The 11,773-nt window shown below is 52.3% G+C and overlaps 3 protein-coding genes across 3 annotated transcripts; 2 read left to right on the top strand and 1 right to left on the bottom strand.

The window, feature by feature from the left end:
• Positions 1–515: 515 nt before the first annotated feature.
• On the top strand, positions 516–1,583 carry M409DRAFT_71674 (uncharacterized protein; the record flags this gene model as incomplete). The annotated part of the gene is made up of 3 exons (XM_033819278.1): positions 516–584; positions 665–922; positions 984–1,583. The coding sequence occupies 3 exons, from the start codon at positions 516–518 to the stop codon at positions 1,581–1,583; spliced, it is 927 nt and encodes a 308-aa protein (XP_033659272.1).
• A 2,653-nt stretch (positions 1,584–4,236) lies between these two features.
• Positions 4,237–4,485, bottom strand: M409DRAFT_33155 (uncharacterized protein; the record flags this gene model as incomplete). Its single annotated transcript, XM_033810278.1, has 1 exon — positions 4,237–4,485. A coding segment is annotated over one exon (249 nt), but the record flags the coding sequence as incomplete, so codon positions are not given.
• A 2,909-nt stretch (positions 4,486–7,394) lies between these two features.
• M409DRAFT_61705 (uncharacterized protein) lies at positions 7,395–9,797 on the top strand (the record flags this gene model as incomplete). The annotated part of the gene is made up of 2 exons (XM_033814847.1): positions 7,395–7,854; positions 8,173–9,797. 2 exons carry the CDS (start codon positions 7,395–7,397, stop codon positions 9,795–9,797), a joined length of 2,085 nt encoding a protein of 694 aa, XP_033659270.1.
• Positions 9,798–11,773: the final 1,976 nt, after the last annotated feature.

Raw genomic sequence — 11,773 nt, 5'->3', positions numbered from 1 at the left:
CAGTCAATAAATCGAGCTCGGCTGCGCTTGCCTTTGAGAAGTCCTTGGAATCCGTCTTACGCGCTAAAATAATGCTCATGTCAATTTCACTTCATTCGAGAAGTAAGGCATCTAGGTACGAGCAACTCGCGAAATTCGAGAATTCGAGCCCCCTCCACCAACGAGGACAAAGGTACAGAAAAGTGGGCGTGGTGGTGGCGCATCGCAAAAGAGCATGCGACGCGAAACTCTTTTCCGCATATCTAACAGCCAAACGTCGTTGACACGCTAGGATAGCATAGGTCTGCAGGTCGTGCCCATCTCCAGAAATCATCTCGCTTGTGTAAAGCCCTAGAACATTATGCGCAGGACTCACACCAAGTCACGCAGGGGTTGCTTGACCTGCAAACAACGCCACGGCACGTCTTCCCAACGTAGACCGAGACCAAGTCTGCATTGCTAATCCGTCTGTTCTAGTGAAGGTGAGTACTTACAGGGCAGGCCTAACAGCATGTACTGACCCCGCTGTCAGTGTGATGAAGCGAGACCCAACTGCACCGCGTGTCTCAGACTCGGCAGCTCGTGTGAATGGCCTAATAGCCCCGGTCTGAGCCCAGGCAATGATCGAAGTACCTCAATCTCATCGACCGCGGCGGTGTCTGAACTCGCCATTACCGATTTGCAGCTCTTACATTTCTGGTATACCAGTACGTCTCTGACGGTATCGTCGAAAAGCCAACAGCACGTGTGGCAATCCAGTCTGGTCGAGCTTAGCTTTCGCCACCCTTTTCTCCTACATGGTATCCTGGCCGTGGCCGCAGTGCACAAGGCAGGGGTGTTCCCGGCGGAGAGCCAACGCCTCATGGTCCAGTCTAGCAGCCATATGGACGTGGCCATTTCAGCGATTCGCACTCATATCGAAGTCCCCGATCCCGCTATCTGTGTAAGATTCTCTTCTTCCCAAGTCGCGCTTATTAAATGCCTGATCCGGCCTGACCTAACAGGTGCCTCTTTTCGCAGCATCCGGATTGCTGGTCGTGCACAGTCTAGGCCTTGCGCAAGTTCATCCGCCTGCTGATCCAGTGGCAAATCTCTGCGACTGGATGAGGCTCGTCCAAGGCCAAAAGGTGACGGTACAACAGAACTGGACACGTCTGTTGGCCTCGGAAGTCGCCCCGATCCTCCTGAGCGTCGGCGGAGAGCAGAGACATGCAGGTTCCGAGATGCTACGCCTCAAGGGTCTAGTGGAGCAGAAAGTGCCTATCGACTCGGATGTTCGAGACCCATATTTACAAGCCATTGAGCAGCTTGACTTAGTCTTTACTAACATCCACCACCTTCTCCGAAGCGGTGAGATGTTCTCTGTGGCAATCACCTTGAGCTGGACCGCTACCATTCCTGCCGTCGTGCTCGACCTGATCTCTGACCGTGATCAGCTGGCATTGGTCATTCTTGCGTACTTTGCGGTACTTTTCAAGCTGCAGGAGGCTTCGTGGTGGATGAGAGGCTGGGGTGATTGGACTCTCGATGCGGTGCAGTCTCAGCTGGACGCAGAATATCGACAGTGGACAGATTGGCCAACACAACAAATGCGCAGTAAATGACTTTGCATGAGTCGGTCACTTACAAAATATCGCGAATTGAACAGAGCGACTTCGTACACCACTCTTAGATCTGCTATCTTCAACGTTAGTTTCTCCTCGATAAGATACACTTTAGCGCAATATTTGGCGTGAACAGCGTCGACAACCGATCCGTCGACTTTGGTCAGACAATTGCTAGATGTGGTATCAGCGTGTCCACATCAAGATCGACAGATGACATATCGGGCAAGATCTTTAATTGACCTTGTCACCAGCCTGAAGTCGTACTCACCGGTTCTGTTGAACAGTTTTTCACTAAGTACGACGACGTTTAGATCACAATCACCGCGTGCATGTCTGTGTAATCATCGTAAGGCATCTTCGGATGGGATGTTCAACACCAAAGATGGTGGTGTTCCCAGCGCCAACCATGCCACCGGTAACCATTTCTTGAGCGTAAGAAAGAAACTATCCGCACAGTTGTAGCATCAGGCTCCTTCGTCAGTTTCAGTAATACTAGCAGCTCGATATGATGACAGCTTGCCATTGCTCCACCACTCTCAAATTCGATTCGTCAAGTCTGCCTATTGTGCTGGTCGATCGCTTAGAAGCGTCACAGATGGGTCGAAGGGGTTCTGTATGTGCTAATGTATGAGGACTACCTCGTTACAGTGAGTCGCAGCTAGCCAATCGAGATGGAAAAGTGGCATTTCCATGCTCCCCTTTGCAGCACTCGTCACGGGCTCGTTGCATGCTCCCAAGTGAAAACGTGGCTACAGGGTCGGCTGCGGAATGAGGTGGTGGGGGGCGTCATAGACACGCAGCCCAGATCACCTAGGAGAGAAGCCAAACCCTGCGGGGCGTGTGTGCAAGTGGCCTGAAATGATAGTTGGGACTCACATAAGTTGCAAGCTTTAGATAAGACCTAGTGAATGTTCGGCCTCTAATTTGCTTGAGACTCCAAGTAATTCGTTTAGTTGTGAGGTCAGTCCATAGCTGAAGTAATTCACTCACATAGATAGATAAAAAAAGTTCGATTTACGTTCGATAGAGGACCAAAGGCCCTATGCAGACAGCTACTCTATGTAGAGGGAGAATGTAAGTACATAGTGAAAACTCTCTACCTTCGTCGTGTTGCTGTTGGTTGTAGCTAAAGCGCTTCCCGGCGATGTGCGCTAGACATGTGTGTCTCCATGTTCACCCTTACTGAGTAGCGCACTGCGATCCGCTCGTTGATAAAAGCCTCTGTCGCGGGCGCCAAGCTAGACTCCCCAGGAAGCCTCCTTGGATCACCAACTTCATATTCCGGCTAAGATTGGTCTAGTTTCAAAGTTCCTCGAAGCAGTGGCTGCAGTGCTGGACGTGGCTATAGCTGTCTGTTCTTCGAACACCGGTTGCAGCCTCTGACTACGTGGCGGACGTTTTGGGAGTGTTATCCGCAAGGGCAGGGTTGATTGTTGACTGTTGGGACTCGTCTACCTATGGAGTACGCCCACAGATCGATGGGTTTAGTTTGCAGTTGTTGTAGCTACGCTGCTTTATGCCCTCGTCAGAACTGTGTCTATTGAGGATGGGACTTTAACTTAGTTGATAGTTTGAGTATTTCAGTTCATAGTTGGAGCAATATAGTTAGTATTTTAAGTAATTTGGTCAACAGCTTAGATGTCTGAGAACTTAATTAGTCGTCTAAGTGACTTAGGTACATTTCCACTGATCCTACAGATCTCGAGTGTGGGTTTCCTTAAAATTAGCTAAGGCTCTTAACAAAGCCGTTCGAGACCTGCAGCCCGCTGCGAGGTCGCCCAGGCGGTGAAATGGCAGGTCCACGGCGGGCAACCAGTTTTATTGGCGCATAGTAATAACAACTTTTGGCACCGCTCTCATGCATTGGCCTTCCAGGCCGATCAGAACGGCGGCGTACGCCGACGCAGGGAAACGAGATGGCCGAAAAAGGCTCCAGCCATCACTAATGCTACACACATAATCGTGGATGGATGAACGCAAAGGGTCAATCACAATTTCACAAACCCCTCAAGTTCGTGAAGTCTTGCAAGGTAGATCCTCGAACAAGATGTCATCAATGTCTCGTGAATCCTCCAACACCATGTGATCGCTTGGCGGTGATTCATCCCAAATGCCATGTATTGCACTTCTGCCCAGTTTAGATAATAGGCTTAGTGAATATGGGCCACGGTTTGGAGACCTCTGCGGTATTTCATTACGTCGTGCATATAGTCCTGTAGCCTCATACCAAACGCCCATCTATAGATTTTGCGCTGACACTGCTAAAGCGTGTTGAGCGTCATGAGCCCGCACCCTGTTCGGGTGGGTGCCCTTTTGACCCCGGTTTACCGACGACGCCCACTAGAATCTTGATGATGTTTAATGTGGCTTGCACCCGGTCGCTCTGACTAGAAATCGGTGCTGTCCTCAATAGAGTGGTGTTGAGGGCCCAAAGGTCAGGTGCCTGTGAATAGTCAGATTCGATTTCAAAAATTAAACATTGGCCATGGCCGTTGCAATGGAGTGGAAATAGTGTATTTACCTCTTCCTGCAGGATCTGTCTCGCGCTTACGATTGTATCCGTCAAATCTTCGGGTTCCTCCTTATCCACTAGGCTCACCCACTTGGAGAAACTCGAACTGTTTTTGAACGCGGTGAACTCTGCTAGTAGCAGTTCTTCTGCGCTCTTGACTGTGTCTTGCTGGTAACCTCTTCGCTCCCACTCGCTCCAATCTTTCGCAGCTTGACGGATGGTCGCTATCAGCTTGGGTAAGCGACGATTCCTGCTCAAAATCTGATCGCTGAAAAGCGGCGAAGTCTCGCTGAAGCTTGCGGTGTAATAATCTGCAGCAAGCGCATCCAGGCTCGGAAACCCGACCAATGCAGCCTGCTGCAGGACGTAAGATATCCGGTCTTCGAGCGGTTGATCTTGAAGGGGCCTACTTTGTGACTGACTAGCAAGCTCGGGGATTGGGTTGTAAGGCTGCGTGAACATCCGCTGTGAAGACGCCCGCTCTAGGACATCATTGCCATCAGCGGGTCCCGCTGCTTCCATCGGAAACGTGTGGCCCGTCGTGCCCGTATTTACGGAGTCAGTTGTACCCCACTGAAGCCAGTCGCTGTCGGCGTTGCCAAAAGAAAAATCGGTCGCTCCATTCGTGTATATGTGGTCCACGCCCGACACTTGGACATGTCAGCGTCAGAGGATTTTGTAACACACGCGCCTCAGCACACCTGCTTACCGTCGAAAGACGTGAGCGCCGCCGCAGTATTGTTGAGACCATTCTTACGGCTGGAGGAGTTGTGCAGTGAGTCGTTGGGGCCATTGGTAACAAACGTTTGCACCTGTGGCAAGGTCTGCAACTGTGGCATGGGTTGCATTTGTGGCGGTGATGACAGACCGGTATAGTCCATAACACCTTTGAGCGTGCCCTCCTTTCCCCCCTGAGCGCCATTTGTATCCATGGTTGAATCGACACCTTTCTTTGTGCGTAGACCCAAGCTCTCTTTTCCTGAAGCAGGATAGTTATAATGGCAATCGTCGATCATGGTGTTTATATCATCCTGAGTAACTTGGTGCCATGATGGTACAGCGTAGGGCGTGATGTTACAAGCCTGCGTGTCTGCAGTCTTGGCGGCACTGGAACTTTGAGTGTCTGTGAGAGACTCTGAGATAGTTCTAGGGGCTCCAAAAGCGGCGGACGTGTCTGAATACGTTCTTGCATGCTCGTGCTGGTCCGTTCTTGATTGGGAATCCCTGATGTGAGACTTCACAGGTTGACCTTGCACGATCAAGGTCAGTACAGTGCAGCTGATCTGGCAGGAACTGCTTTCCGGTGCACTCACGGTAGAATCGTTCCGCAGCATGGCTTTGTTTCCGTTTGCCAGATTTGAGGTTCGAGTTTTGCCAGTCACCACTAAGGCGTGGGCGAAGGTCCTTGCGGGCTTGAGTCCGAGGGTTGATTCGATTGTCTAGCATGATCGGATGGCGTGCCGATAACACTCGACTTCACTACTGTGCTTCCCTACTTTGCTCAGAGACTGGAGTAGCGCGTGTGAACCCGGGGCAATATCTTTTTGTATTTAGTTCCATCAAAGTAAAGAACTAGAGTCAGGCCAACATGTGCTGACCACGCGATTACCTAGATCGAAAAATGCGCGAGTTATGCTGGGTCAGCTGGTGTTGGCACGCAAAGATCGTTCTCCCGCGTTGGTCGGACCAGCTGCAGCAGTGGGATCAAAATCGGAGACTCGTGGCCCCGCAGATCATCACGCCAGCTCCCAACCACGTCGACCTCTGGCCTAAAAGTCAGATCACTAACACCCGAACGCCAAGCTGCAACAAGTATAAGTGCCGGCGGCGGGAAAAAATGCCAGCCCGATCGTGGGGGCAGGGCAATAAAGCTTGCAGCTGACTGGACGCCTTAGCTACTCAAACCGAGGAAGACAATGTGACTGTTTAACAATCTCTATTGGTCGAGTATCACGATCGGGCGCCATACAAAGTAAAGATCGACTCGGCAGCTCCGGTAACGTCAGATCCACGCCAAACTTTACATATGTGCGTGCAGGTACATGTCCAATGACTATGATCCTTGACAAATATGGTAATCAGTTCTAAACGTATCGGCGTCCCCTATTTGACTACTTCCATCCATTCCAACATCAGGCAGGGCCCTACCCGCGACTGTCTACCCGCACGTGGGATCTCGGAGTTGCCGCGGATCTGCATACCCGAATTGGCGGCTTATAGTAGTAACACGCAGTCAGCTTATTATATACCTCATGCAGGGGAAACATCGTTCCCATCCTTGCCTGCCCGCTCGCTTGTAAACAGTAAGCTGTACGTCTGTTTCAAGTCGTAAACAATATTTGGCAAAGAACGTCTCTGGGGTCAGCACAACGCGTCGTTTTGGAGCCTGCATATTTTAGTACATGGAGCTATGCCACTACTGCCTGTAGGATCTCCCTGGACGCCTGAGCCCAGAACGTCTGAGTGAAGCTAAGGCGACCAACGACGTCTACTCCACTCCGCTGCGGCCAGTTTGTTGGGATATCATTGTCGTGCCAAAAACCTGCGGAAAACGTACCGTTTTTTGTCGACGGTAGCTCGCGATGTGCAGCGATTTGTTCCGGGTATCCCAAGTAGCTACCAAGCTCTGTGAGTGCTGGCATTGTTGGTACCATTTACATACAAGTCTCGAAGGCATGAGGATGCCGATCGGGTAAAAGCCTGTCGTCAGCGTCAGAGCTTTATTTTGTCAGCCGATCCACGATGATTTCATCATGGAGGGATTAATACTCCGACCCCACGAGCGCAGATGGTGGGTGACGACAGTAACATGTAATCGATCGTGAGTAATGGTAGAGGTGCGCGTTGAAGGGGCCCTCACGACCATGCTTCCGACACTATAGCCAAGGACGGGGAACGCTCGGAAACGAATTTTCAGCCCGACATCTCTCCCAGCTGAATTGGCTCTTTTTAGTCGTAAAGATTGAGCTCGCAACGTCCACAGCCCTAATTGTCGTCATTTGAGTGGTTCAGACACGTGCTGCAAGCAATCGGTGTTGTGGCATCTGACTTGCCCGTTACATGCGGTCAAAACCAAGGAAAGAAAGGATAGATTGAGGTGATTTTAGTGTTGGTCCCTTTTTGTTCCTCTGAAAAGAGGGCAGAGCATCGCGAATGAGCCAACAACCTACTACATAGCTAAGCGTCGAGCAAAACGAGGGCTTGATTCGTACAAGATCGGCTTGACACGAGGGTAGCCGACCCACGTTGTACTGTGGGGGAACAGTTCCCTGCCGGAGGTTGCATGACGCCGTTGCATGAGTCCACGAACATTTTACGTACTGGCAAAGAGCGACCCTCAAACCCTAGGCGTCCCACGAACGAGCACACCGATCTTTGGAGAGCTTGTTTGTAAGGGGGCTCTTCATCCTGGCCAACCACGTGCCCGCCCGTTTGCACAGGAGCGCGCGACGGGCGGCCTGGACGGAAACCTTTCCTCATGCGTGCGGGCTCTGTCAGAGCTGTCACGGGGAGCTGCAGGACAAGCGCGGCTCTGGCGCCGACGATCCAACGCCGCCTCTGACGCAGCCGATGAAGCAGATCGACAGCCACAAGCCTGTGCGGTGCGTGGGACGCACGATTGGTCGGGCCACCCGGCACATAGCACACACACTACTCACAAGCTGCACCTCGGCCGCGTTCTAGCGCCGCGTAGCGTGCGTTGTTGGATCTGCCGCGTTGTTGGTTCTCAGCACATGTCAGTCCTGGGATTGAACTGTAGGTGGAATGACGGCATTAATCCAAGTTCAACGGTGCGACTGCGTGAAATAGCAGCTCCCAACAAGTCATCATCCCGGTCAGCTGAAGGCAACGTATCACACTTGTTGACTGCCAGCCTTTCCTCACACGTCTGCCACCCTTCAACCACATCGTGTATCTTTTCACCTATGGCCGGCTCTGCCACGCCCATCTTTCGGAGAATCCAGATATCTCCTCGCGTGCCAGTCGGTCATACATGCTGTAGTCGCCCACGCCCCCCCACAGATCTCACGCGCCGACACCAACGCCGACTCACGCGGCAGTGATGCCTCCTAGTACGAGCTCATGGCACGGCGAGCAGCTCGAAGGGGCCCTGGACTCGGTCGCGAAGAAGCGGATGCAGAATCGTAACGCGCAAAGATTGTATCGTAAGTCACCACTCCATAGCTCCTTGCCAAGCGCGCCCGGCCCAACTAATTGCAAAAGGCCAGCGTCAGAAGCTCCGGATGGAGGAGCTCGAAGCCAAAGTCCGCATGCACGAACAGCAAGCGGTTGGGCGGTCATCTCCGAATTGGCATGCCGGTCAAGACCCTCGGCACCACATCAACCAAGAACCATCGTGGGTCAAGGCGGACGAGTGGCCACGTAGCCCGTTACGGGTCTCGCCGGCCGGCCCGCCAGCGCTGTCTTCCAAAGCCCGTGACAAGCAGACCGCTCCGTCACCGCCAATGCAGGCGCCGTGGTCCGCGCGCGGATCTGCCGAATGGGCGGAATATCGGCCATATGACATCGCAGACTCAACCGACCCCGAGAGTGCCTCCGAGAGCAACGGTCGCCGCCGTCTGTCTACCAGCACGGCAGGTGGCAGCTCCCGCACGCGGAGCAGCCGCAGCAACGCGGCCTTCTCCGCGGACACAGGGCCTTCACCTTCCGCACTACAAGATCCACTCCGAACCCGCTCGCGGCACGATGCGTCTCCGCGTCAGTCTGTGCTTGTGCATGATGCCAATGCAAACGTCGTGCAACAGCAGCAACATGGTCAAGACTTCCACGAGATCGACCTTGGCGTCGATCTTCCCGTCCTGTTTCCCAGCGACGATAATAACTTCGTGAACTTCTCGTTCGACCGTGAGCCGGCTGCATCCGCCCAGAATGTCTTGGAAGACGAGTTTTTGGCCCAGATCAAAACGACATTGCAGTGTGAGCTCGACCCGATGGACGTTGCTTTTACCGGGCCAAATATCGACCCCGTCACATCACTGTGTGGGCCGACCACGAGTACGATCGACTGGAGCCAATGTGACTTTCCGCATCTCGAGGTCGACGATGGCCATCGAAAGACCCATTCGCGCAATGATTCTGTCATCGCAGACGTAGACGCCACGGATGTGTCCCCTTGTTCCGGCCGCAGCACGGCTACTCATGCTTCGCAACAGGAACGCATGAAATACATCGCAGAATGCGCCAAGTCTGCGGGCTTTCAGGATTTCGATGAGGCCATAGAGGCGTACTACAACTCTCGTTTCAACGAACTATCCGACCTCTGCGCGATGCAAAAGCTCAGTCGCAACAGACATTTGCCAGAGGTGTTGGCGGAGATACGGCGGGCAGCGCAGCGATGGACTAAATGGGAGCGCCATGGTTTTGAGCAGGAAATGGTACGGTGTGCGGAAGAGATTTTAAAGGGGGAGTGCGATGCTTTTCACACACTGAATAGTGAAGATGACGGAGAAACTACCCAAGACGCGGGAAAGCGTGCTGGAGTGGTCTCGCACGCTCCTTCACCTGACCTGGGGAGCGTGTCGCAGGGTTGGCCGAAGTTCGGGTGGACGGCGCGGGTCCCTAACCTGTTCTCCGTGGTCCTAAGTATCTGTGCCGAGAGCGACAGTCCCTCCTCCGACGGCGGCTTACGCTCTGCCCTTACAGTCATGTCCACGATCTGTGGACATTCTGGCTATTAGAGTGGTGTGCATGATCAGTGGCGCACACTTTTGGCGTGAAACGATGGAAATCATTGGGGCTGAGATTCAGCATCGGTGTTGGCATGCAAAAGCAAGTGAATTTCCGGTCACAGCGTTTTATAGTTATAGAGGCAAGGGAAGCGACCTTGCGCCAGCATCGAGAACGAGTCCGGGGCGCTCTTCACGCTCGTTCCTTAGATTCACCTTCTGGCCCCGCTTTTCCTTTCCTTGCCAACCCATAGATATGTATAGGGAGCAGGCCGATTGATGTAACAGTAAAGGCTGCATGGAGAGAAAAGTATCAGCTCGGTAGTTCCGGGCGTCATCTTGCGCTCAGCACCATCGAAGCCTCCAGTGTTTGGCCTGCACAATGTGTTGCCTTCTGAGCTCCAGTTCAATACGAGAGAGATCTTCGGAGCCAGGCCATCAGACCAGGGTTTGCCTGATGGGATTATTAGCATCGTGTTGAATTTCAGCAGACCTGTCAATCGAGCCAAGTCGTTAGCTGCGAAGAGATAGTGAATCTGATGGAGACCTCTTCGAATCAAAATCTGATGGAGCTCTCCTATGTTTCGATGTATTTCCTGATACGATAGGGATTGTTACCTAGCTACCTTGATGTATAGGGTGGCCAGCCGAGTGCTATTCACGCAATCACTTAGTCACACCGATTATAAAAGTTGTGGAAGATTGCCCGCACCAGTGAAGTCAGTCTTCGACTACACTTGCTCAACTGCGGATTCCATCAACACTGCAGCCAAAAGAAGGCTCGACACTTGGCACATCACTGTAAGGATCGAATGGGACCCACCCATAACGCTCGTTTCCACTTGCAAAGCGTCTATAGCATTTTCAGTGAAGTAGAGCCTTCAGTCAAGCAGAAAGCCATTGAGCAGTCGACTGAAGCCGCCCTTGGCAGCTAGAGCAAGCTTACGGCAGCGACAGCGAGGACACGAATAGTGAGGGGGACAATGCGCTACTTGACAGGTTCGAGTCACGAACATCAATACCCACGTCTACTTCATAAAACCCTTGATAGAAGTACAAAGTGTTTGAATCCGATGGCAGCAGGCAAATATCGGATCAGGGAAGTTATGAAGTGTGAATCCCAACCTCTCTTGATCTGCCTTCGCACATTGACATGTGTGAATGTCAAGGTCATCAAAGTGGTCATCACCACAATTTCGTACCGCTGCGAAGGAGCTCGCCATCAATGTGCCAGAGCAGGCCCAAGACTCTCAGGGATTGACGAGAAGTCGACGAGGGCGAACAACTACCCAGGCGATCGTTGCAAGACTCGAAGATGAGCGAAGTGATAAATCGCTCCTGGCTTGGAGCTTGGGAACACGAGGCTGAAATTTCCCACCTTTTGAACCGTTGCAGCACCATAACAATTGCACAGAGACACAACAATTGCGCAACAAGGTTAGAAATCCATCTGAAGAGAAGAGACGCCGCTTTTGCTTTGGGAAAGAGTAGCAAGAGAAGGCTGTTGTCACGATCAGACAATGCGCCTCCTACCCACTAGACGAAGGGCTGTGTAATGATGGCATGCTAAATCACAATTGCAGGTAGCATCATACTTACAGCAGGCCAATACCGATATGCTGCCCTGTGAGATGACTCAAGAGGTGATGGACTGCCTTGCAAAGTAAGCCAGTAAATCCTCGAAGCAAATCACGTGGATTGTTGACCCTACGCCCAACGCACAATTTCCATCTCGATTGAAGGTGATGAGGTCAGCACCGACCGACCTGGATTCGGAAGTATGTGGAGCGAGGAGGTACAGGCGCTGTAGACGCAAGTGATGAGCGTGGCCAGACTCGACTGGGCTTGAGCGAGGTCACGTTGTTCGAAATATTCATTGATTGATTATTATTTTTATTCATTCTTACACCGATATAGCTCCCTTGTGGGTCCATGCGGGTTGTTCCTATTTATCTGTCTTCGAAGAAGGAAACCGTTGCCACGGATGA

Source organism: Zasmidium cellare (assembly GCF_010093935.1).
Source record: "Zasmidium cellare ATCC 36951 unplaced genomic scaffold M409scaffold_98, whole genome shotgun sequence".
Classification (NCBI taxonomy): Eukaryota; Fungi; Ascomycota; class Dothideomycetes; order Mycosphaerellales; family Mycosphaerellaceae; genus Zasmidium; species Zasmidium cellare.
This window is presented reverse-complemented; position numbering and strand designations above follow the sequence as displayed.